The sequence below is a fragment of the Nicotiana attenuata genome, unplaced genomic scaffold (assembly GCF_001879085.1).
Source record: "Nicotiana attenuata strain UT unplaced genomic scaffold, NIATTr2, whole genome shotgun sequence".
In the NCBI taxonomy this organism is placed as follows: Eukaryota; Viridiplantae; Streptophyta; class Magnoliopsida; order Solanales; family Solanaceae; genus Nicotiana; species Nicotiana attenuata.
The window spans coordinates 32888-54511 of record NW_017674416.1 but is presented as its reverse complement, the minus strand read 5'-3'; the positions used below and the strand labels follow the sequence as shown (position 1 = coordinate 54511).

General features: G+C 33.7%; 2 protein-coding genes, 1 long non-coding RNA gene and 1 pseudogene across 9 annotated transcripts; 2 read left to right on the top strand and 2 right to left on the bottom strand.

Annotated features, from left to right (window-relative positions):
- Window positions 1–940: 940 nt before the first annotated feature.
- Window positions 941–1784, bottom strand: LOC109218634 (annotated as a pseudogene).
- A 4302-nt stretch (window positions 1785–6086) lies between these two features.
- Window positions 6087–11504, top strand: LOC109218639. 3 transcript variants are annotated; one of them, XR_002066790.1, is made up of 6 exons: window positions 6087–6222; window positions 6436–6473; window positions 7064–7191; window positions 7516–8538; window positions 9364–9511; window positions 10769–11504. It is a non-coding gene; the product is annotated as an uncharacterized LOC109218639 (long non-coding RNA). The 3 variants fall into 3 exon arrangements; XR_002066791.1 differs by having other exon boundaries at window positions 6096–6222; window positions 8453–8538; XR_002066792.1 differs by lacking the exon at window positions 7064–7191.
- A 2303-nt stretch (window positions 11505–13807) lies between these two features.
- On the bottom strand, window positions 13808–21015 carry LOC109218637 (protein FAR1-RELATED SEQUENCE 3-like). 5 transcript variants are annotated; one of them, XM_019383009.1, is made up of 7 exons: window positions 20729–21015; window positions 17977–20269; window positions 17734–17817; window positions 17391–17540; window positions 16453–16567; window positions 15003–15029; window positions 13808–14292 (listed from the first exon to the last, which is right to left on the bottom strand). In XM_019383009.1, the coding sequence occupies exons 2-5, from the start codon at window positions 20200–20202 to the stop codon at window positions 16457–16459; spliced, it is 2571 nt and encodes an 856-aa protein (XP_019238554.1). In that variant the 5' UTR covers window positions 20203–20269; window positions 20729–21015; the 3' UTR covers window positions 13808–14292; window positions 15003–15029; window positions 16453–16456. The 5 variants fall into 5 exon arrangements, with proteins under 5 accessions (XP_019238554.1, XP_019238556.1, XP_019238555.1 ...); XM_019383011.1 differs by having other exon boundaries at window positions 15003–15016; XM_019383010.1 differs by having other exon boundaries at window positions 16457–16567.
- Window positions 15488–16009, top strand: LOC109218633 (protein indeterminate-domain 2-like). Its single transcript, XM_019383004.1, has 2 exons — window positions 15488–15519; window positions 15694–16009. The coding sequence occupies exons 1-2, from the start codon at window positions 15488–15490 to the stop codon at window positions 16007–16009; spliced, it is 348 nt and encodes a 115-aa protein (XP_019238549.1).
- Window positions 21016–21624: the final 609 nt, after the last annotated feature.

Sequence of the window (21624 nt, the reverse complement as noted above, 5' to 3'; positions counted from 1 at the left end):
TCACATGAACCACTCACATTTAAGCTTCATTTTATTTAGCCAAACATTTTGCAAACAGATCATACAAGAAAACAATGCACAAAATCAATGAAAATACATTATGCAGGTTTTTTCTTTTTCTTGGAGAGTGGAGCACTGCAGCAGTAAACATTCAGTTGAGGAAGCACAAAACTTCATAACAATATATAGAGTCTAATCAAGATACATAACCTAAGATATCAAATCTGAAGACTGACTTAAGACATGGAGTCATAGGAAGGATACAATGAGAAATATCCATCGGGTCTGAAGAAAGTAACTCTTTGGCCACCATTGAAGCCTAAATGGATGTTGCTGCTCTTCTTTCTTGTATTTTAGCTTGTACAGTACTACGTGTCCAGCCAGGAAAAAGTTGTTGTATCAGGGATAAGTCACTCCCAAACTGCTGACAACAGCCTGAAGACAAGTTTTGTTCTAAATGTGTAAGAGCAAATCAAGGACAAACAAAAGAGGAAGGGAGTGCATAACAGTACTATTTGTGCTCGATCACACAAAGTCTGTCCATATAGCTCTAATTGGTGCCATGACCTACTGCTGATGCTTATGCATATCTAATATTTAGAAAACTTTCTGGCATTTGTTAAGATATTACCTACTGCTGATGCTTAAAATTCAAAAGGAGATTCAAAGAGAAGCCATGAGTGAATAGGAATGAAATGGTAGAACTTAAGAATAGTTGAACAAAATAGAGATGTATTCATTTTGGTTGATCACCAATATCACTGTATTGTTCTGTTTTTCATCTACTTACGACTTCAATTTCCTCATTCAAGTTTCATCTACTTTTCTAAATTTTGATTATTAACATTGGCAGGTCCCTTTTCAAGCACTGGATGCACAGCTTGAGAATGTAGTTTTCACATAACAGTACTATTTGTGCTCAATCACACAAAGTCTGTCCATATAGCTTTAATTTGTGCCATGACACCTATAAGTCAAAAGTTGTACCATTTTTTCAACTGCTTGATTTATTGTAAATACTTCATAATTCCATCATGTCTAGATTCATCTCAAACCAAATTACGGAAAACTTCTTTATACACCACATTTCTAGCTTCATTCGTTATTTGGCCATCATCATCATAAACTAAAATCTTCAACCCTTTTTTACTCGTCACGCATGAAAGAGCAACATACAGTTGTCCATGAGTAAATACTGGCTTCTTCAAAAATAATCCCACATGAGACAATGACTGGCCTTGACTTTTATTAATTGTCATGGCAAAAGATACAACAATTGGAAATTATCTTCGCTGGAACTTAAAAGGTATTCTTGCATCTGATGGCGTCAACGTCATTCTCGGGATAAATACTTTTTGTCCAGCCATATTACCCGATAAAACCTTGGCTTCAATAACTCGATTTCCAAGTCTTGTGATGATCAACCTCGTGCCATTACACAATCCTGACGACCGGTCTATATTTCTCAACAACATCACAGGAACACCAACCTTCAAAGTAATAGAGTGATTTGGAATTCCAGAACATTTAATACTGTTTAGGAATTCGGGTGTATGTACGTGCTCCAAAGCTGAAAAAGAATGATTAGACATACAAGCCGTATCAGAACTCAAATATGTCTTCTTAGGACTATGATTGAGTGAAACCATATATTCATTGATCGACTCAACCATATCAAGAGTCGGAGCAAGAATTGCTCTTTGCTGGAGGTAATCAATGTCACTGGAATGGTTAAAGTAATCTGGATATGTACTTTCAACAATTGCCGATATTGGATCATCACAATTATTAATATTGGTTCAGTGTGATCCATTACTTGCACTCGAAGCTTGTACCTGAAAGACACGTTTAGAATAAGAAATTGAAACTTTAGTTTTATTTAATATTTTATAGTAAAATTGGTCCTTATTTTTGTAACTTGCAACTTTAGTTCTATTTCAAAGTAAATAGTGAAGCTTATCAAACCTATGAGTAGCAGAACTATCAAGGCGATCACATTTCTTGCAGTAAAATTTACTTCCAATTTTGTCAATCTTCTTCGAGCATCTCTTGCACCCCAAATATGACCATTCTTTTTCAAGTAGAAGATTTACTACAGTTGCAACAATCCAAATATGTCCTTCCTGAAAAGAAGTCAAGTTGTAGCAAATTTGATTGTTGGAATCTATATATAAATGCCAAGAGCATAAGCTGTAAAAATTCCATTTATGTCCCAAAGCCATAAATATAAGTAACTAAGCATAGATATTAAATTAGTTCCATTAAATGATACCTTCAATAGTTCAATCTGTAAGCATTCAGATGCATAAGGGAATATCACATGAACAGAAGCATTTAGGATTTCAGTTGTACAATGTTCCTCCTACTGTAATCATTCGAGAAACAGAGAGGAAAGACATTGCAATCACAACACTACTAACACTGCGTTCCACTGCACCAAGAGCTGATGTTTGGGCTCTAAGTCTTAAGGGGAAGATTTCAGATGTTATTACCCAACAACAGTAAAGAAAGTGTGAATTCCGTGCCCTGCTGCTTGCTGAATTTCTCTACATTAACATGCCCTGCTGCTTGCTGAATTTCTGCTAACTTTCTTCTTTTTATTAGTGAAGTTTCAAATTGTNTTCTAAATAATTATAGATAATCGTCAGATATTAATTAAGAAACACTACATGAAAAAAGACTAACATTTTTTTTTAATTCTCCTAGTGATAATTTTATTTTTGCACTATTCTCATAGGTGTCATTGGAACCTAAAAATAGCCACAAAAGTGAAATAATAACTCATATTTATGGCAAATCCCTAAGGTTGACATGACATAAACGATTCTTTGATTACGACGTGACTCTTATACTACGACTTGAACTCTTATTATGTATGGTTTTATCTTTCAAAAAATATTTCTATTTTGAAATTTCAATTTCTAAAACTTTATATATATTATAATAAAGATTATCTTTATGATGATGCAAGTGAATATATTATCTTTAATTTAGAAATTCACTTTAATCAGCTATCTAAAAATTTAAATGCTTCTTTGGCCGGATTTATTTCAGTATGACTCCACTTTAAGTTTATCCATATCTCTAGCCCAGAATTTGAATTTTTAATACCCTATATATACAAAAAAAAAATTCTTTGAATCATTAAATATTAAATTAGTTGATTATTATTATAAAACATTGCTTATATTGTCTTAAAATTGTCAAGCGGTTTATTTTTCGACACCATACTTGGCTTAACCTCAATGCAAATTACTCAAACTGCATTCCAATTCAAATTCGAATATCATATCAGTTTGTTAGTAATAGTGATTTTTTAAAACGACACATAATGTAAATTAAAAAAATATTCTAAGATATCTTATCTTATAATCTATGTATTTGAGTTGAAAAAAAATATTTGAAATCGATGAGATTAACTTTTAAATTTTTTATACTCAACAAAGATGAAACATAAGAAGAAATTTGTTGCCATCTTTTATTTCTCGTTTTTAGATCTTTCTAACATTTTTTTCAATATTTATTTTCTTTTATCTTATTTTTTATGTCATTATTTCTTTTGTTACAAAAAATTAATTTATTTCACTATAAAAGGATGAGTTTTAATAAAAATTGTCTACATATGAACTTTAGTTATATTTTTAGTCTTTGGTTGAAGTTATTTCATATTTTTCTTTTGGCTTTATCTAATCAACCTAAATAGGTGCTCACTCGACCACTTAAATTAAAAAATTGAATGATGTGTAATTTATATATAATCCATATATAATATGTGTATAATCGTGTGTTGTCGGTATATCATCTATTTATATTAGCTATAAAAAGTAAACAATAAATATGGCCGGATATTATGTAAATATTCCATAAGATTTTGGTTTTTTGAGCTTATCCATGATATAACTTCTATTATAATAATTTTAAAACTCTCTACTAATGTTCAAAAATATCTTATCTTTTTATTTTCTTTGATTGAAAAAAGTAAAGAGTTTTTCGAAATAATTTTTTTACTTTTTTAAAAAAAAATAGTTCACGTCATACCAATTTTTTCTTTATATATGCTCTTTGTTACGCTTAAAAGTAGCTATCAAAACTATCAATTAGAAACCAATTTCTCTCTTGTTGAGTTTGGAAAAAAAAAATCTTTCACATAATCTAATGATTCAAAACTAATATTCTTCAACGAAAAGAATATTATACCCTTGCAATATTGGCTTGACTATATCTAAAAGAAGGGTTTCAACTTATACCCTTAATTATAGCAATTGTTTAGCCAAAGTTTTGTTATTTGTTTGATGTCCATTTATGCAAATTGACTATTCAAACAAATATTCTTCAAGAAGAAAAAAGAAATAACTTTTTTTTAATATTGATTAATTTTGTGATGTTTCTTTCTCCAGCATGTATGTTTACTTTATTATATATGTAAGTAAACTTTTATTTGGTTTTGTAAACTCTTTTTTGTTATTTAGATAAACATAGACGTGTACCCTATATATTACATTTATTTTAAAAGAATTTTGTTTTGTTCAAATCTAGCTGCAGTGTTTCAAATAACTATACTTATAGGATTTTAAATGTGAAAGAGTTTTATAGTTATATGGAGTAGTTTTTTTTTTTTTGCTAGAGGCGAAGTAGTATTTAAATAATTATAAAAAATAACAAAAGTTCCTAACATGATTGCATATGATCATTAACCGAATTAAGTATGATAACATGATAAAAAAGATAAATTTTATTTTTAATTTAAATTCGAATTTTAGAACTTTATCTATAAATTCAAAATTACCTTTTAATATTTGTATTTAACTAAAATAGTCAAATATAGAATAAAGTTACCATATGCTATTGACATTTATTAGCTTGCCACTTGGCTTAACCATAATGTCAATTATATATGGTAACTTTCTTGCTTTAATATATATGTAGATTAGAATATCACAAAATTTATCTATACACAATAAATCTGTTCTTTAACGTGAAAAAAAAGTAAAAAGGTAAGTCGTAATATTATTTACCAAATATATTATTCTTTCATGTCTTCCATGTGCATCATCATGCCTCCAATACCTCATTTTTTCCTCCTGTCATGAATTGTGTCCTTTAACAAAAGGGACTCCATTACAATTAATATAACGAACAACCTTTACTAACTCTTTCTCTGCTCTACTTATCCGATCCGTCTTTCAATGATGCTATGTATTGTATTTGATTCTAAGGTATTGTTTTTGGAACTATTGATTGTACGTGAAATTGTGTGTGACAAAGATGATATAAAAGAGGTGTAGTTAAGAAGATGCATGGGAAGAAGGGGAAGTTTTTTGGCTTTCTTAGGGAAAGTAGACGGATAACTGAAGGCAGAAAGGCCCTTTTAAAGTGTGCTTTAATTTTTACTCATTAAGTGGGTGCTTTAAAATTATTTTTCTTTTTTAAAGAGAACAAAACGTGTCCTTTAATAGTGCCATGTAAAATCAGTTATTTTTTTAAAAGTAAATTTTTTTGAAATTTGAATTCTAAAAAATAAAACTGTCTCAAATTTTGAATTATGAAAAAAAAAAACTGTCCTTTACGTTTTTCTTAAATGGGTTTGAAACTCCAACAAAATTGGAGAATTATCCAAAAATTCTACACATGTCACTTTAATATTACGCCACTTGTCATCATAATATTTCTTTGCCTCTCCTATTATATATAAATAGATAGAAGATAGATTTTCATTTTTTTATTTTAAAATAACTTTAAAACTTCAACTTGAAACTACTCCCCAAATTGAATAGGTAGTTATTTTTTTTTTTTTTGAATATAGTTAATTATAAGATATCTATATTTATTAATTCAAATAGAATAACTAACTAATTCAAAATTTAAAAAGGTTTTTTTAGTTAAAAAGATAGTTTATTTTGTCTTTACAGTGCCACTTGGCTTTTTGTGATTATGCTACTTATCTTAATAATATGCTTTTGCCTCTCCTTTTTTCTGTTATATAGAAAAGAGAAGTTGATCGACCAAGGGGGCAAAATTACCATTTTACCTTGCCATTTGATTTTATTTTTTCTATTTCTATTTCTATTGGTTGATCAAGAGCAAATCTCTTATTTTTAGTTCCCCAAAGTAATAATATGTGGTTCAGCAAATACAGACACAATTCTAGAAGAATTTCTCTTATGAGAATAAGAAACCCTTGGTTGTTTCATTTGATTTTTCTTCATGGTCTTTCAAGTTCAGGTAATCTTTTCTCTCAATTTTTGCTTTAGTCTTCTCCCAGTTCTTTTCAAAATTTTCAATTTCATGGCTAAAATTCATTTTTGTTTTTCTACTATGTTCTTGTTCATCTATTCATCTCCTTGCTTTTGTTTCTCTCTTTCATTATTAAAATGTTCCTTTTGCATAATCTCTTTATTTTTCTTCTGATTTTCAATGATTACTTCTTTTTTCCAGTTCTTTACATCTTCTCGGCTGGGCTGTTCTAATTTCAGGTATGAGCTGTCTCAATTTTTGCCCACTTCTAATTTCTCTTCAGTCTTCCAAATTTCATTGCTGGAATTCGTGGCTGATGTCTTTAATAGAGAAAGAGGTAGAGTTTCGGAAGGTTTGCTATGCGTAAAATGTAGTTGGGAGATTGGGGTAGAAACGATGAACAAAAAGATTATAGTAGTAATTTCATTTGCTTTTGACTTCTTTTTAATTTTATTTTTTCGTTTCTATTGATTAGAAAGGTAATTTTCTGTTTCCACCATCTTCCTCCAATTCTTCCATGTACTTTTCTCTGTTACTATCTTTAATAAAAGCTTTTATCGACTGATCCAAATTTTGTAATTGTAGATGAGCATGTTTTTGAAATATTCTGCTTCTTATGATCACATTAGTTCTTTTGAAATTAGTGTATTTTAGTTGATGTTACTTCAGTACTCTTTGACCAAAGAGTAATCGTCTAGGTAGAGAGAGGAGTCAATGTTGCTTCATCTCCTTTTTTTTCACACCATAAGAAAGAAATTTGAATTCGTAATGCATCTCCATGCTCAACAAGATACACCAACCTCGGAATGTTTTGCTTTCAATCTTACAGATTTTCTGATGGAGCTTACTCCAAGTGTTAGTTGAGAACTCCGATGGAGCTTACTTTAAGTCTCGGTTGGAAACTCTGATTGTATGCATTCACACGGTCATTTGATAATGAAGTATTTGCAGTTACATGTAAGTTTGAATTTTACCTCATCAAAATTGATGTTTTCTTCAAGAAACATAACTGAGGAAGTTTTCATTGAAAACTTTTTGCATTACTTAATTAGTTTAACTATTCAGCAAACAATTTGGATGTTATTGTGAATTTTTGGGTGCTGAGTGAATCATGGATTACAGTTTCTGGGTTGGTGGTCTCTTCTGATATGATAAATTTATGATATGGGTAACAAATTTTTTTACCTTTTTTCTTGCCACATTTGTGACATATTATTTTAAACTGGTATTATTATGAAGATTTGCCAAGAGCATTAAATAGAATCTCTTATTGCTTTTTAGGAAAGAAGAATATCAGGGTGAGAATATCATGCATGCCTATCATTTCCTTGAAATTGACTTCTAAGGCATGTACCAAGTTTTTACAACCAGTATGAATGGATCTTTGACTTTTATTATTTTAAGCTATTGCGAATTTACTTGTACGCAAACAGTTGTGGAAAAAAAGAATCTACCTAATAATCCTTTGTGACTTTCACCTCTTATTTGTGAGACTGACAATTTCTTTTAATTTAAATAGATTGTAGAAAAGCAGTGCAATATACCTTCTTATTACTAATGCACACCTTTGAAGAAAATAATACTTCTCATTTTCTTTTTAATATATGTGTTTGTATACCACCATTTAGAACTATATTGTGTGTCGCTATTATGAGACAGATAGTTTTGTGACTGTCAATGATTCTCCATGTAATTGAGGTTAGTTGTTGAACTACAAAGAGCTGGCTTGGTTTGTCGTTTCAAATATTTTTGGGTAGTTTAGAAGACAACATTTGTGACAAGGCTCAACTGGAGAGCAATGTCTTATTGTCGAGTCACTGAGAAGAAGCCTGCCAGATTATTGTGCTTCAACTACTTTATTCCGTTCGACCTGTTCGTTTTTTGGCACTAAGATTCAAATAGCATTTTGGTCATCTAATATAGTTGATGTAGCATATCAGGGTTAGCTAATTCAACGTGGCCTCCACTCCTACAGCCACTGCATAGTTTAATTCCACTGCACGGGGTTCTACATTTTTATTTGCTTTAGATACTTTCCCCAATTCTATACTTTTTGTTCTTATCCTTCTACTCAGATTGATACAATCTCCAGGTTAGCTATTCATCTTTCTAGCCAGATCTTGTGAAATATTCTTTTCTCTCTCTTACTGTTAATTCTCTAATATAGGGTTTTATTCGTTTCTAAGGTTATGCTTTGTTCTTTGGTTTTTCGTTGTAGGTTGTCCGATACACTTCTAGATTTTGATTGTTATCTTCCAGTTTCCTATTCAAATAGAGAAAATCCTCAGATTGTTCCTGCAGAATGTAAGTACTTTCGAAAGTTATTGAATGGGAGTATTAAGGTATTACCCCTTGAATAGTATGCAGAGCCTGAGGTTTTAAGATCATTAAGGTGATGAATAGGTGGCTTTATTATTTAATCATTTTACAACTTAACGGAAGAAGAAGAAGAAGAAGAAAGAAAGAATTTATTCCCATCAGCTTGCACCTTAGATGTATTGAATTTTGCATCTCCTTTAATATGAGTGAATGATGCTAGCTGCTACTTCCTATATTTGATGGTGTGGACAGTAGACTCTAACATAACTGATAACTACTTTTGTGTAATATTAATTGCTTGATGGATACGAGACAATAGTTTTAAGGTTCTCTTTTAACTGTGATTTCCTTTAAACATATGAAAAATAATTAAATATCTGTAATGAATCCAAGAGAGTGCTGTTAGAACTTGATATTCTTACTTTATTCGTAGGATCTTATAGATTTGCAATGGGAAAAGATACTGCTTTCTATATTCGGTGTTTGAAGAGTTTTTCGAAAATAATTCTGGAAGAAGTTTGTGGAAATGTTTTGTAAGAATGTTTCTGGAAACAATTCTTATTTCGATGATTGTTATTGTAAAAATAATTTTGAAAAATTAACTATATTTGATTGGATAGGATTATTAAAGAGCGCGAAAACTGAAATGCGACCTATCAGTTAGATGAACTTTTAATCAAAATGATAAATTTTAATCTCATGTGCGCCACCGGTAAAAATTTGCATGCAACTTCTACTGGATTGACTATTAGCATCTTTACTTACCTACTACACCAGATTTTTGACCATATTATGTTGTATATTTGGCAGGACCTACCAACTATCCCATCAAAAGTTTGTTGCAGTTGATATGTCTTTTGGAGGAAGAGAGAAGACAAATCAAACTCCAGCTAACGCAACAAGAAGTTCTCGGTTGTTCAGATCTCAAAAAGACGCGAGCTCGGATGGGAGCTAACAGGTTGAAGGAATTACAGAGAACTGCTACTTGAACTTCTTTATAAAGTCTACTTGAACTTTCTTATTAAAGTCTACTTGATGGTTTTTACATAGAGCCTGATTGAAATTTGTAAGTTATTAAATCTTTTTACATTGTAATGTATTCATGAGGGGAGTTCTCATCAAATACTTAGATATACTTCGTCTCTTGCCCAAATTGAACGCCATTTTTATTAACTTCCTAATGTGAACTTTTGATCTCTCCTTAAATTTGCTGCATCCTTTTCATGTACATGATGGCTTTGTTTTCTATCAAACTTCCAACACCAGGTCCTATGAAATAAGAGTTGATATGACTGCTTTTATAGACGATAATAAATCGTTGACAGAAAATCTAGGCACCATGTTGGTTCTATTATCGTTTAAATGACTTGTGTCTCCATCTTTTTATATACTGATTAACATGCCAAGTTATGTTTATTCAAGAGACTATTCCTTTTTTTTTTTTTCCTTTGGTTGCTCATATGCTGGTATTTGGTTTGTTATAAAGCTTTTGATAGTTCGGCTTCTTCATACTTCCTAGATAAATGAATAGTATAGCCTTGAGGATTACAATGCTCTTCCCTCATATGTATCTCTAATTCCCTTTTTAAAAGAAAAAATAGTATTAGATATGCATTTGGAAGGAAGAGAATTTGTTCTTCCAGATGTATTTCTAAGGGGATTTGCCATTTTGCATTATCGCTCTCGGTTACTTTGAGTTCTACTTGAGCTTGCATTACTCATTGGGACTAGCATCTTATGTTTATTAGTACATGGACTTGCTACTATTTTAGAATGTAATTTGCATTAAAGATTAGAAGGTGACGATTGTTCTCTAATCTATAACTGATTCAACATTTTTTAGCTCCTCATAGTTGAGGGCGCTAAAATATTCCATATTAAAGCTCCTGAGTTATGCTTGCCAAAGTCTTGTACCAGATGCAAATGCTTTGACCATTAGTGGTAAAAAACCTTTTGTATTTGTTCATACGAGCCCTGTGAGCCGTTAACTCAAAAGAACCTGCTGGTCTTGATTATGTCCTTAAGTTAGACGGACTTTCAAATGTACTGTTTGTGTTACTATCTGCTCCTTGGGGTTCTGATATGCATTGTTAAAGAGACGATGGATATCTATTGACGTACTGCAAAAGAATCTAAGGGCTTATATATACTTTTTTGGTATATGTTTGATTTGAATGCCGCGCTATTATTACTTACATTCTGTGTTACATGGCAGAGAAACAGAGAGGTAGGCATAACTGAAATGGAAAATCAAGTCGTATCTACAGGTAACAACTTTTAGCTGTGTCAGAAATCCAGGACTCATGGTCAGTGGGTTTTTGGATCAACTCCAGCAGGTTTTCTCAAGTTTCCACTTTTGATATGATATGTCTCATCCTTAAATTATTGTAGAATGACTTCAGGATGTAGCTTCTCCGGGATAGTCGGGATAAACAAGCATGCAAGGAATAGTTAGAAGGGAGCAAATTTTTCTATGCTTGAACTCACATGTTATGAAATTGCTTCTTTTGTTTCTATATGTTAAATTGGCTATTTAGTGATGAGACCGTGCTTCACTTCTGTGCCTGTATATTACTAGGCTTTCTCTTCAAGGATTTATTGTTATTTACACGACTCACTTATACATCTCAGGTAGATGTGTTAAAATTTAACACGCTGGCGCATGTCTCAATCCTATTTTGTTGGAGTAATATGAAAATGGCACTCTTTTGGAGAAGGCGCGTATGAACAAGCCGACACAAATGTCATTTGTACGGTTATCTTAGGGAATGTGATTTGAAAATGGGAGCAAAATTCATTATTCTTAAATTCATAGATTGTGAAAATTGTATTATATACTCGGATGTAATATGTAGTCTTCTATGTCATACTCTAAAAATTAGAATTGTGCTTATGTGTGTGGTATTACGGTTGTTCTGAAACATTTACTGCTGTTTAGACTTAGATTTCAATATGTCTTCGTTGGATGCAACTAAAGGCTAACAGAAATTATTGGGCTCGTGCTTTGCACGGGCAAGAGTCAGCTAGTATTATATATAGATAGATAGTAGCAAGTGGTGTACATTTCTATTTAAGAGTTGGCCACTTTATTAAAACTAGTTTAATAGTCCGAAGTTCAAAAATGATCACCTAATTTTAAACTTATGTCTAATATCATATTTAGACCGCAGGTCTAAAGGTTCAACTAGAGCCGTCAAAATGGGCTTGGCCCGTGAGGCCAGCCCAACCCAACCCGCTTCTTGGGTAGGGTTGGGCTAGGATTTTTTGAGCCCATTTAAAACTGAGGCTTACAAGCCCGATTCAAATCGGCCCGTCGGCCCTTTAGTCTTGACCGAGGCTGGGCTTGGGCCAGCCCGTGGTCCAAAAATTAATTAACTATCAAATATTTAATATTTAAAAAAATAAAAACTAAAAAAACTATTAACTATAATCCACATTCCCCAACCCTAGATTGCTCATTTACCTTCCATATCAACTAGAATTTATGTTTTTGACATGCATGTAATATGACAAAATTAGTTTTTATTTTGCTTAATTAATAATGAACACGAAAAGTTTTAGGTGGCCAATAATAATCTTTTTTCAAAAGAAAATATTACTTTAAGTGGCCAATGATTAGTTTGGATTACTTTAATATACTATTAATATTTAAACTACTCTTCAGTATAGAAAAAGATCAATTTTAATTACACACACAAAACAAATTGACCACTAGCAAATTTCAGGAATTTTAAAAATTTTATGGACTATAATGATGAAATCAGCAAACGATGTTAATCGTGAATTAAAAAAACCTCAGCATATAAACTTATTGAAGCAATCCCTGAATCTGAGGAAAATAAAAGAAAAGTATTAAGAAAATATTCATGTAACAATAGTTAGAGATATAGAGAATTTGCATTTCAATTACAAGATTCCTCTCAAATATCAAGCTTTTTGTATGCTATACGCAAACAGAAGTTGTTTACATGATTAATCGACTATGTCACGAAAAAATATTTAAGGATTTAAATAAATTTTTTTTTCTAAAAAAAAATTGAAGGGCTAGCCCGCGACCCTCTTAGGGATGGGTTGGGCTGGCCATTTTAAGGCCCATATGGCGGGCCGGCCCGTCCTAACCCATAAAATTTTAAAAGCCCACGAGGGTTGGGCTAGGCTAGGCTGGGCTGGTCCGTTTTGATAGCTCTAGTTGATGACCTTACTGCTTCAATTTTTCCGGCAGAGAGCGAATAAAATTTTCATCTGCCTTTGGACTGCTTAATGATTTGAGATGGCTCTACTGGATCAGTCATAGCATCTTGGGAATTCTTTCCTGATGGCTCAGATCTTCTTTTCTTACTAGTTGTCATCTGACTTTGAAAAAGTTTTAAAGCATATGACATAAAACGTGGCAAGATATATCTAAAACCGGTTGCAATGGTGAAAAACTGATGATTTGTTTAGAGTGTGGAGTGAGAGAGGCTTTTTGAATACTTTCTTTTTTGGTAATTTTGACAAAAAATAGAAAAATAAAAAGATTTAACTTTGTGTTGGGATGAAAAGGGAAAAATCTGCTCAAAATAATTTGCTTCCTTGGATAGAAGATATAAAAGATTTAACTTTAAGAGAGTATGAATTTTGTTCCCTTGAGAATTGCTCTTGTTTGCTGAAACAAGATGGAGAAGAGGGGAAAATACAAGGGAGAAATTCCTTTTTCACATGCCAATTTAAGCTTAGATGCAAACTTGAGAAATTGCTCTTTCACGTATCAATTTAAGCTTAAATGCAGACTTAATAAATTCGTCAGTTAGTGCACTGATAAGACCAAAGTTGGAAAGGGGAGAGATGTCTGATGGGTTCAAGAAAGAGGCATTGTAGGGGGGGGGGGGGGGGTTGATTAGATGGAAAACTTAGTCTTGGGAAAGGGAGAGATAAGAGAGTGATTGAGTAGATGGAAAGATTTGTCTTAAAAAAGTATGACGTTAATGTAATATCCACGACCTGCAACTTGCAAGTTCCCCGATCAAAGTAGACAGATGGACATCAGACACAGGAGAGAGACATCATACCACTTAGCAGTAATAAAAATAAAATATTAGGACCTATAATTGCAATTAGGACTCATGATTACTAGTTGGGGATTTTACGTTCTGCAACTCAAAATAGAGGGACTAAAGGTACATACACATAGAAAAGAGGGAATTCGAGACAAATAAACTCAATCCTTCAACCATGGACACTACCATATTAAATACAATGACAACAGAATAATAAATTGCATGAAATTGGTGCCAAAACTTTCATTTACCAGACTCAACCTGCTTATTTACGTATTTCAGCCTCTTCTCTTCGACAAAACATTAAAGAGAAAAAAAGGAACGAAAAACACGAAAAGAAAAGAAAATGAAGAAAACAAGAGATCCCTCATACATGGGAGTAATATTAGCACAGGCAGATTACACCGGAATACAAATAACAGATTACACCTATACCTACACCAAAAAAAGAAATATTGACAGGTGTTATCAATGAAACAACTACTACTAACCTAAAGCTAAAATGACTACATTCTTTGCAGGGTCCTCCATACACATGCACAACTAATTTTCCAGCATACAACTACAAAGTAAGTTGGGTCAACTTCATAGTTATACTTGGACTAAGTGCTGCCAGAATATAGAGCAAACAGAGTGGTTACTAGAGATAACTACAGCTGTGAATATGTGCTCTCTGCCTCCACAAGCAATTTACAAGGAGTTCCTACATAATATATGGCAAAAAACTCGTTATTGTCATCCATCATCATCATCAACAACAACAACTACTTATATGATGATAAGCAACTAACAACATAGATGAAGGAAAAGAAGTCGAGCAATCTTCAAATATCTCCAATTTGATCTTTTGAATGGTTTTCTTCTCTGACTTACCATAAACCTGATTCTATCAAAGGATAAAGAAACTGCGTTTGGATGAGTGTGAACTCTTATGTTTTCGGATAAGGTATGAACTCTTTTTTTTCTTGGTGTAACTAGTAATGTTGCTGTCATGTGACCAGGAGGTCACCGGTTCGAGCCATGGAAACAACATCTTGCAAAAATGCAGGGCAAGACTGCGTGCAACAGAACGTGGTCCGGCCCTTCCCCGGACCCCGCGCATAGCGGGAGCTTAGTGCACCGGTCTGCCCTTTTTATGAACTCTTTGTTTTCTTGACACTTTTGGAGCACGTGCAACTTTCCAGTCCATATTGATGATTGAATGCTCTTTGCAAAGAGTCATGTTTTTGTATAAATTTCTCTCCTCTTGTATACAGCTTTAATGCCAGGTTCTTTCCATCAAATTATTATACCAATTATCAAGTTCAAAAAGATCTTGTGCATATCGTTCTAAAGAATGCTACTGCTTCATCAGAGCGATTCAGATCGAAGGTGCATTACTTATTCTTGTTTGACTCACATGAATCCACGTACCTTTACCAATTCTGCTGCAGACAATACCTCCATAGATAAACATCAGGAACTGAGTAAGCTTAGGAATTTAAACCAGAGGTATTGAATCATTAAAGGTTGATGTATGCAAATTTATATATCAACACAAAATATACGGAAAAGGTCCAAATACCCCTCCTGAACTTTACGATAAGGTCTACAAATAACCCTCGTTAGAAGTTTGGCCCATTACCCACCTTGCCGTTACACTCTTGGTCGGATACCCCCTTAATTTTAAACGGCTGCCACAGTGGATAAGTTATCCACTCATAATTGACATGTGGAATTTTAATTTACGCCCAAATATTTTAATTCACACCCAATCGGATTTAATTAGCCTACCCGTTACCCGTGACCCGACCCGTAAATTGGAAACCCCTTTCTTAAATACACACAAATTTTACTTCACTTATCAACTAGGGATAGCTCTTCTTCTCAATCTCAACAAGGATCTTCGAGTTCACCATATGGTTCGAGGAGGAAATGCTGTTGTGGTAAGGTAAAATTTAATTTAACTACAATTTTTGACGAACCCTAATTACAAATTTCAGTAAAGATTTGATTTTTAGGCCTCATGTTTTGTTCTTGTTTTGATTAGATCCCGATGCAGAGGTTATTGCTTTGTCACCTAAAACTCTACTGGCGACAACAGATTTGTTTGTGAAATTTGCAGTAAAGGGTTTCAAGATTTGCAGTTGCATAGAAGGGGTCATAATTTGCCATGGAAGCTAAGGCAGAGATCAGAGCAAGAGGTGAAGAAGAGAGTATATGTTTGCCCTGAAACCACTTGTGTTCACCACGATCCTTCACGGGCATTGGGTGATTTGACCGGAATTAAGAAACATTTCTGCCGTAAACATGGTGAGAAGAAGTGGAAATGTGATAAGTGTTCTAAGAAATATGCAGTTCAGTCTGATTTAAAGGCTCATTCTAAGATTTGTGGTACTAGAGAGTATAAATGTGATTGTGGCACTTTATTTTCAAGGTGAATTCTTTATGCTCCTTTTAATTTTCACGGTTATTGCTATAAATCTTTTTGTAGTGGCAATTTAATTTACGGAAAAGGTTCAATTTGCGGGTCGGGTTACGGGTAACAGGTAGGCTAATTAAATCCGGTTGGGTGTAAATCAAAATTCCACATGTCAAATTATGAGTAGATAACTTATCCATGTGGCAGCCGTTTAAAATTAAGGGGGTATCCGAGCCAAGAGTGTAAAGGCAAGGTGGGTAATGGGCCAAACTTCTAACGAGTGTTATTTGTAGACCTTATCGTAAAGTTCAGGGCGGTATTTGGACCTTTTCCGCAAAATATATAATACTATCCAGGTGACGCTTGCAATTTATTCAATTTCTCTTTCAGAATCTCAAATAAATCAATTGATGCTTCTAGTTCTTATATATGGACAAGAATAACAAGAGAAGTAGTATTCACCTACTCAAAGTTGTTCACGAATGTAAGCCATTGATCTCAGCATTGATCCTAGAGTATCCGTTGAAACTTGAAATTTCACTTCAGTTTCTCCGGAAGGTGTCTTAGTATCTTGAAGCTGTGATGGGAAATGATAAAAACTATCAGTCCATATATTAAAGGATAATACATCACTGCATTCAACTGACATTAATCCTCTCAATCTACAGGGAGAAATGCGATTCAAGGCTGGTAGATAATTAAGAGGAACACCTTTTCTAACTAATATTTCACAAGCATCTATTATTTCTTCATAATTAGTTTTTCAGTCGTCATGAATGTTACTTTGGAGAGCCATATCAAGGACAACTAAATAGCGAAGCCCAGCAGAGCATTTCATTAGCATACATGGCCAAGCTATTGGTGGATTTCCACCCGAATAATTAAGAGATAATTATACACCAGAGGGATACTGCATCCAGAAGATGAAAGGGAGGAAGAGGGAAGGGACAGAGGCCAATATTTGTTTCACATAATTTAGGCATATTCACTTGTATGTCGAGTAGGCAGGTGCCAGGTGGTAAAATTGTCAAAACATCAAAAGAAAGAAACACTCTTTCCCTTGATAGAAAAATTACATATCCATCTACTAAAGAAATTTTTCAGAACTGTCGCCATAGTGATATCTAATAAAGCTCATTCACTAGATGAAAAGCACGTTAAAGCTTAATATAAAGCTCATTTGAATATCTAATATTAATATTAAGATAGTCTTTAGAATGCCTCCCAATGTAACTAATCAAAATGCGCATACTGAATGAGTTTACTTTGCTCCAATTCTGACAAACTTGAAGTAATATAATTAAGAATATGTGAAGCAGAAAAGCAACAGTTCAACAGCTCCCAGCTCTTTCAATGAGATTCTGAGATAGGAATAAAATCTTGAAATTCATGATGCAAACCTTTAAATTGATAACAGCTACTCTATTTGCCGGCAGTGAAAGCTGTTGACTTATGTAACCCATGGATTTCAGCATTGGCTCCAGAGTGACTCTTGTAACTCTAAACTGAACTTCTGTTTCCCCTGCTGGGCTCTTGCCATAATCTTGCAACTGAAAGTCGTATCAAATATGTCCAAATAAAATTTCACAAAGGAAATTATTATTTCCACCGATTTTAGACATTAAGAGGATCAAATTTATTTCTCAAGGGAGGAAGAAAAAATCAAATCAACTGTATATCCGTTATCTGTATTCAGCTAGAGTATGACTCAGAGTAAAATCTTTTCTAAAACAGAGTACACACCTTCAAATTGATGACAGCCACTTTACTTGCTGGAGTTGTGTTTTCAATCACCCATGTCATAGACTTAAAACAAGTATAAACAACCTACATGAAACAAAACACGTGAAGGAGAGAAAAGGCAATAATTCATCTCCGTGGCAGTTGAGTAGTTCATTCTTTTCTTGTCCAAAATAGTCAAAGACAGATAAAAAATTGAGAAATGTATATACAAGTTACAAAAGAGGTATTTCTTTCTTCTCATACCACATTATCAGCAAGGCCACCATCACGATTTATAGCCACAGGTGTCATAGTGGGCTGATTTAAGTCACCAGCAGGTAAACTGACATCATTAAGGTTAAAATGATGAGGCATTGTATCTTTCCAAGGCCATAAAGATGGTGCGGTATCAGAAGTAGCCAGAGTTCTTTTTATGCTCTCATCCTGAGTGCTTCCACTTCCCTGTGAGCTAGGGGGTCTTACAATATTTTTCGCAACAATAGAAATCTTACTCAACCCGTCTCTTAAAGCACTAATCGCTGCATCATAGGTCTCCACAGAAACTGCCCCTTCTTCTGCATATCTTAAAGCTTCCAGACATAAGTGGTTGAAACGTGAAGAGAGAGAATTAATTCCTTGTTTAACAATGTCTTCTTCTGATCCTTGTCCAACTTTTGCATTCCTTGTCCACCTCCTAAGTATATAATGGGACGGAACTGTAAGAACATTAGTCACTGTGAAGACGGTTAAGATGTGCCTACACAAGATGCCCGAATACTCAAACATATGGCAGCTGCAACTCGCTTTCATCTCGGCAAGATTCAACATTACAATGTATGCTTTGTCATCCTGTTCATATTTTGCGACCCTAAATTTGCTTAGTCTCTCATCACCATCAATCTTATTAGCAGTGTAGGCAAAAGTTTCGACTAGTTCCTCTTGAAACTTTGCAAAAACTTTTTTGGTGTAGAGGTTAGATGCTTGTTGTTCCATTGGAGATGGGGTCTTTAGCATTGGTGTGGTGCAATTTGTATCAAAATCTGATTGAATTTCCCTTTCAAGTGAACTTTCTAAAGCTCTTTCATACTGCTTAAAGAACATTGGTAGAGTTGTCTGTTGATTCACATATCCATCAAAAAAGGAGGTTACACCCTGGTTCGAGGGAAGTGCAGCAAAGAAAGTATCTCGAAAATATACTGGAGCCCACTGGTTGCGAGCATTATATACAGCTTGAAGCCACTCATTTTTCCTGAGATCATACCTATCAAGTATAGAGGCCCAAGATAATTCGAAATCCTCAATAGTCTCAGAATAGTTAATGCAGCTATACAGCTCCCCATAAAAAGAAGGATGAGCCATATATAAGTGAGCCAATCTTTCCTGCCCTTCTCGTAAGATATGCCACTTACAGATGCAATGACGAGTACCCGGTAATACTTGGTTGACTGCTGCCTTAATAGCTCTATCCTGGTCGGTTGTAATAGAAACTGGAGGGCGATTATTCATTGCAGATAGCCAGGTCCGGAAAAGCCAAGTAAAGGAAGACTCGGACTCATCTAAGAGTAATGCACAGCCAAGCAAAACAATTTGTCCATGATGATTTACGCCTGTGAATGGAGCAAATGGAACCTGGAATTGATTTGGTCTATACATTGTATCAAAAATAACAGCATCGCCAAAGTGACTATAAGCTATCCTCGATCTTGCATCAGCCCAAAAAGCATTCGTCATGCGATTTTCATCATCAAGTTGAATAGCATAGTAGAAACCAGGGTTTTCCGCTTGCATTTTTTTGAAATAGTCAAGAAGATTATGGGCATCTCTTCCAAGTGTTCTCTTTCGGCTGCAAGGCTGGATAAACATTATTGGTATGACAGGGCTAAAGTTCTTGGTCACACGATTTGACTCCACAGGAGAAGCATCCTTAACACCTTCATTAGAACTGACAGATACATGATTTCCGTCCACCGGAACCATAACAACAGTTGGAGCCCCCGGTGTCTCTCCAACAGTCTTGGAAGCACCAGAAAAATGTTTACGAGGCCGAAGGTAATGCACCTTGCTGGGATTCACTATTGAATGATTGTGATCCTCAACAAATTTAGTCACAACCCAACTATCTGAATTTTTTCTCTCTATGCGAAGCATAGCGTTGCAACTCTCTATATTCTTCCTTCTAACAACTTCTCTTGAACAAGAATAGTCCCAACTAATGATAGGGCCGTCAGGCTTAGCTCGGCTGTACTGTCCAACATGTACGCTAAAGCCCACACGCCTAGCATATGCATCAAAAAAGTTCTTTGCTGCTTCTTCTGTTTGAAACTCCATCCCCACATATGGCTTCTCTTCCCCATCATCAACTTCAACGATAGAATCTCTTTCAGTAAAATTCTCCGGCAAACCCTGTTTGGAATTGTGAATTAGTTCAGCAGCTATTTCCCCAGTTTTTTGCCTCTTCTGCCCTTCTACATCAATCCCTTCAATATTCATCTTACTGGGGGACTGACATTGACAGATCAATCTATTTCTTCGTGGTCAAAACGTCTTCTTTTCATCTCTTGTAAAAAGAAAATGAGCAAAAGGTGGCCTTAACATCACATGAATGGAACAAGATAACCAGTGACTCAATATTTTATATTAACATAAAAGAATAAGCAAACACTCCAATTTTGCACACATGAGAATACACCTTCCTCTAAACTTCAAATGAAAATAAATATCAATAATGTTTAGGACAAAGACAAGAACAAATAATAATATGTATATATATATATATATATATATATATATATATATATATATATATATATATATAACATCTCCTAGAAAGGATTTTAAATCTCCAAAAGCAATAGCACCCAGTTCATAACAGTATAGTACCTCAAGAACAATACTTGTTACGAAAATTGTAATAAACAAAGCCCGGACATATGGGGTGATTATGCCAACGGGAGTAAAAACAATGCAATTAGGGTAAAGGACTAGAAGTGAATACAAATTAAGGGCTAAATCTTACCCAAAATGTATAAACCTGAAATTCGCGCCTAATTGTATGTATCTTTCAGCAAAACTTGATGGTAGTACTTCAAAGATTCTTGGTTAGGCTATAATGTTACTGATATTACTAGCTCTCTCTCTCTCCCTCTCTCTCTCTCTCTGGTCGCGCGCGCGGGTGTGCTGGGTTTGTTGAAATGAAGAAATTTCTCTGCTCTCTTTCCACTGTTGTAATTCTTTTTTCTGTTTTTGGTAGTTTTCAGTTTAATTTTGTCAAATGTAATGCAACTCCGGTAAAGCTTTGAAGACCTCAGTCCTCAAGTCTCGTACATAATTTTAAATTTAATTGCTTAACTTTACTCTCTGTAATATTAAACTTACAATATTATTTTTTATAATAATAAATTATTAAACTATTTGTTAGTTGTCCAAAAAAATAAAGCTATCAAAAAGCTAAGTTTTCGGCATCGAATAATAACATGTCATCATTTTGCCAACATCTACATGCCATGTCATTTATTTTGAAAAGAAAATATATACGTTATTTTAGAATACAATATATTTGTAAAATTACTTAAAATTTATTGAATTGTATTATTAAATCCCTTACTCCAACACTTTATTGTTACATTAAATATCTTTTTCCGTTTGCCCTTAGTACTATTTAATAATCTCATTTTACCTTTTATTTTATGTTTCTTTTTAACTGCACCATTTGTTCAGTTTTTAAAATCATATTTAGTCTCTTTTTTTTGTACTGCTTTATTACCTTTTCCGTCACTTTTTAATTGATAATCGCCTTGTTGTTTTATATTTTGAGTTTCAGCGCTCAAATTCCTTCATTGTTATTGCCAGGCTTCGATCTTCGGTCATCCTGGTCTACATGCTAAGAGGGAAGTGTAAATAGTTTTGATTGAG

Bases quoted from the DNA above. Each gene is read 5' to 3' on its own strand.
- LOC109218633 (XM_019383004.1), top strand. From the start codon at position 15,488: ATGGTTCGAGGAGGAAATGCTGTTGTGGTAAG. The intron at 15,520-15,693 runs GTAAAATTTAAT...TGAAATTTGCAG, and splicing joins GGAAATGCTGTTGTGGTAAG to TAAAGGGTTTCAAGATTTGC.
- LOC109218637 (XM_019383009.1), bottom strand. From the start codon at position 20,202: ATGAATATTGAAGGGATTGATGTAGAAGGGCAGAAGAGGCAAAAAACT. The intron at 17,818-17,976 runs GTATGAGAAGAA...TGTTTCATGTAG, and splicing joins GTGGCCTTGCTGATAATGTG to GTTGTTTATACTTGTTTTAA. The intron at 17,541-17,733 runs GTGTGTACTCTG...TACGACTTTCAG, and splicing joins TGGCTGTCATCAATTTGAAG to TTGCAAGATTATGGCAAGAG.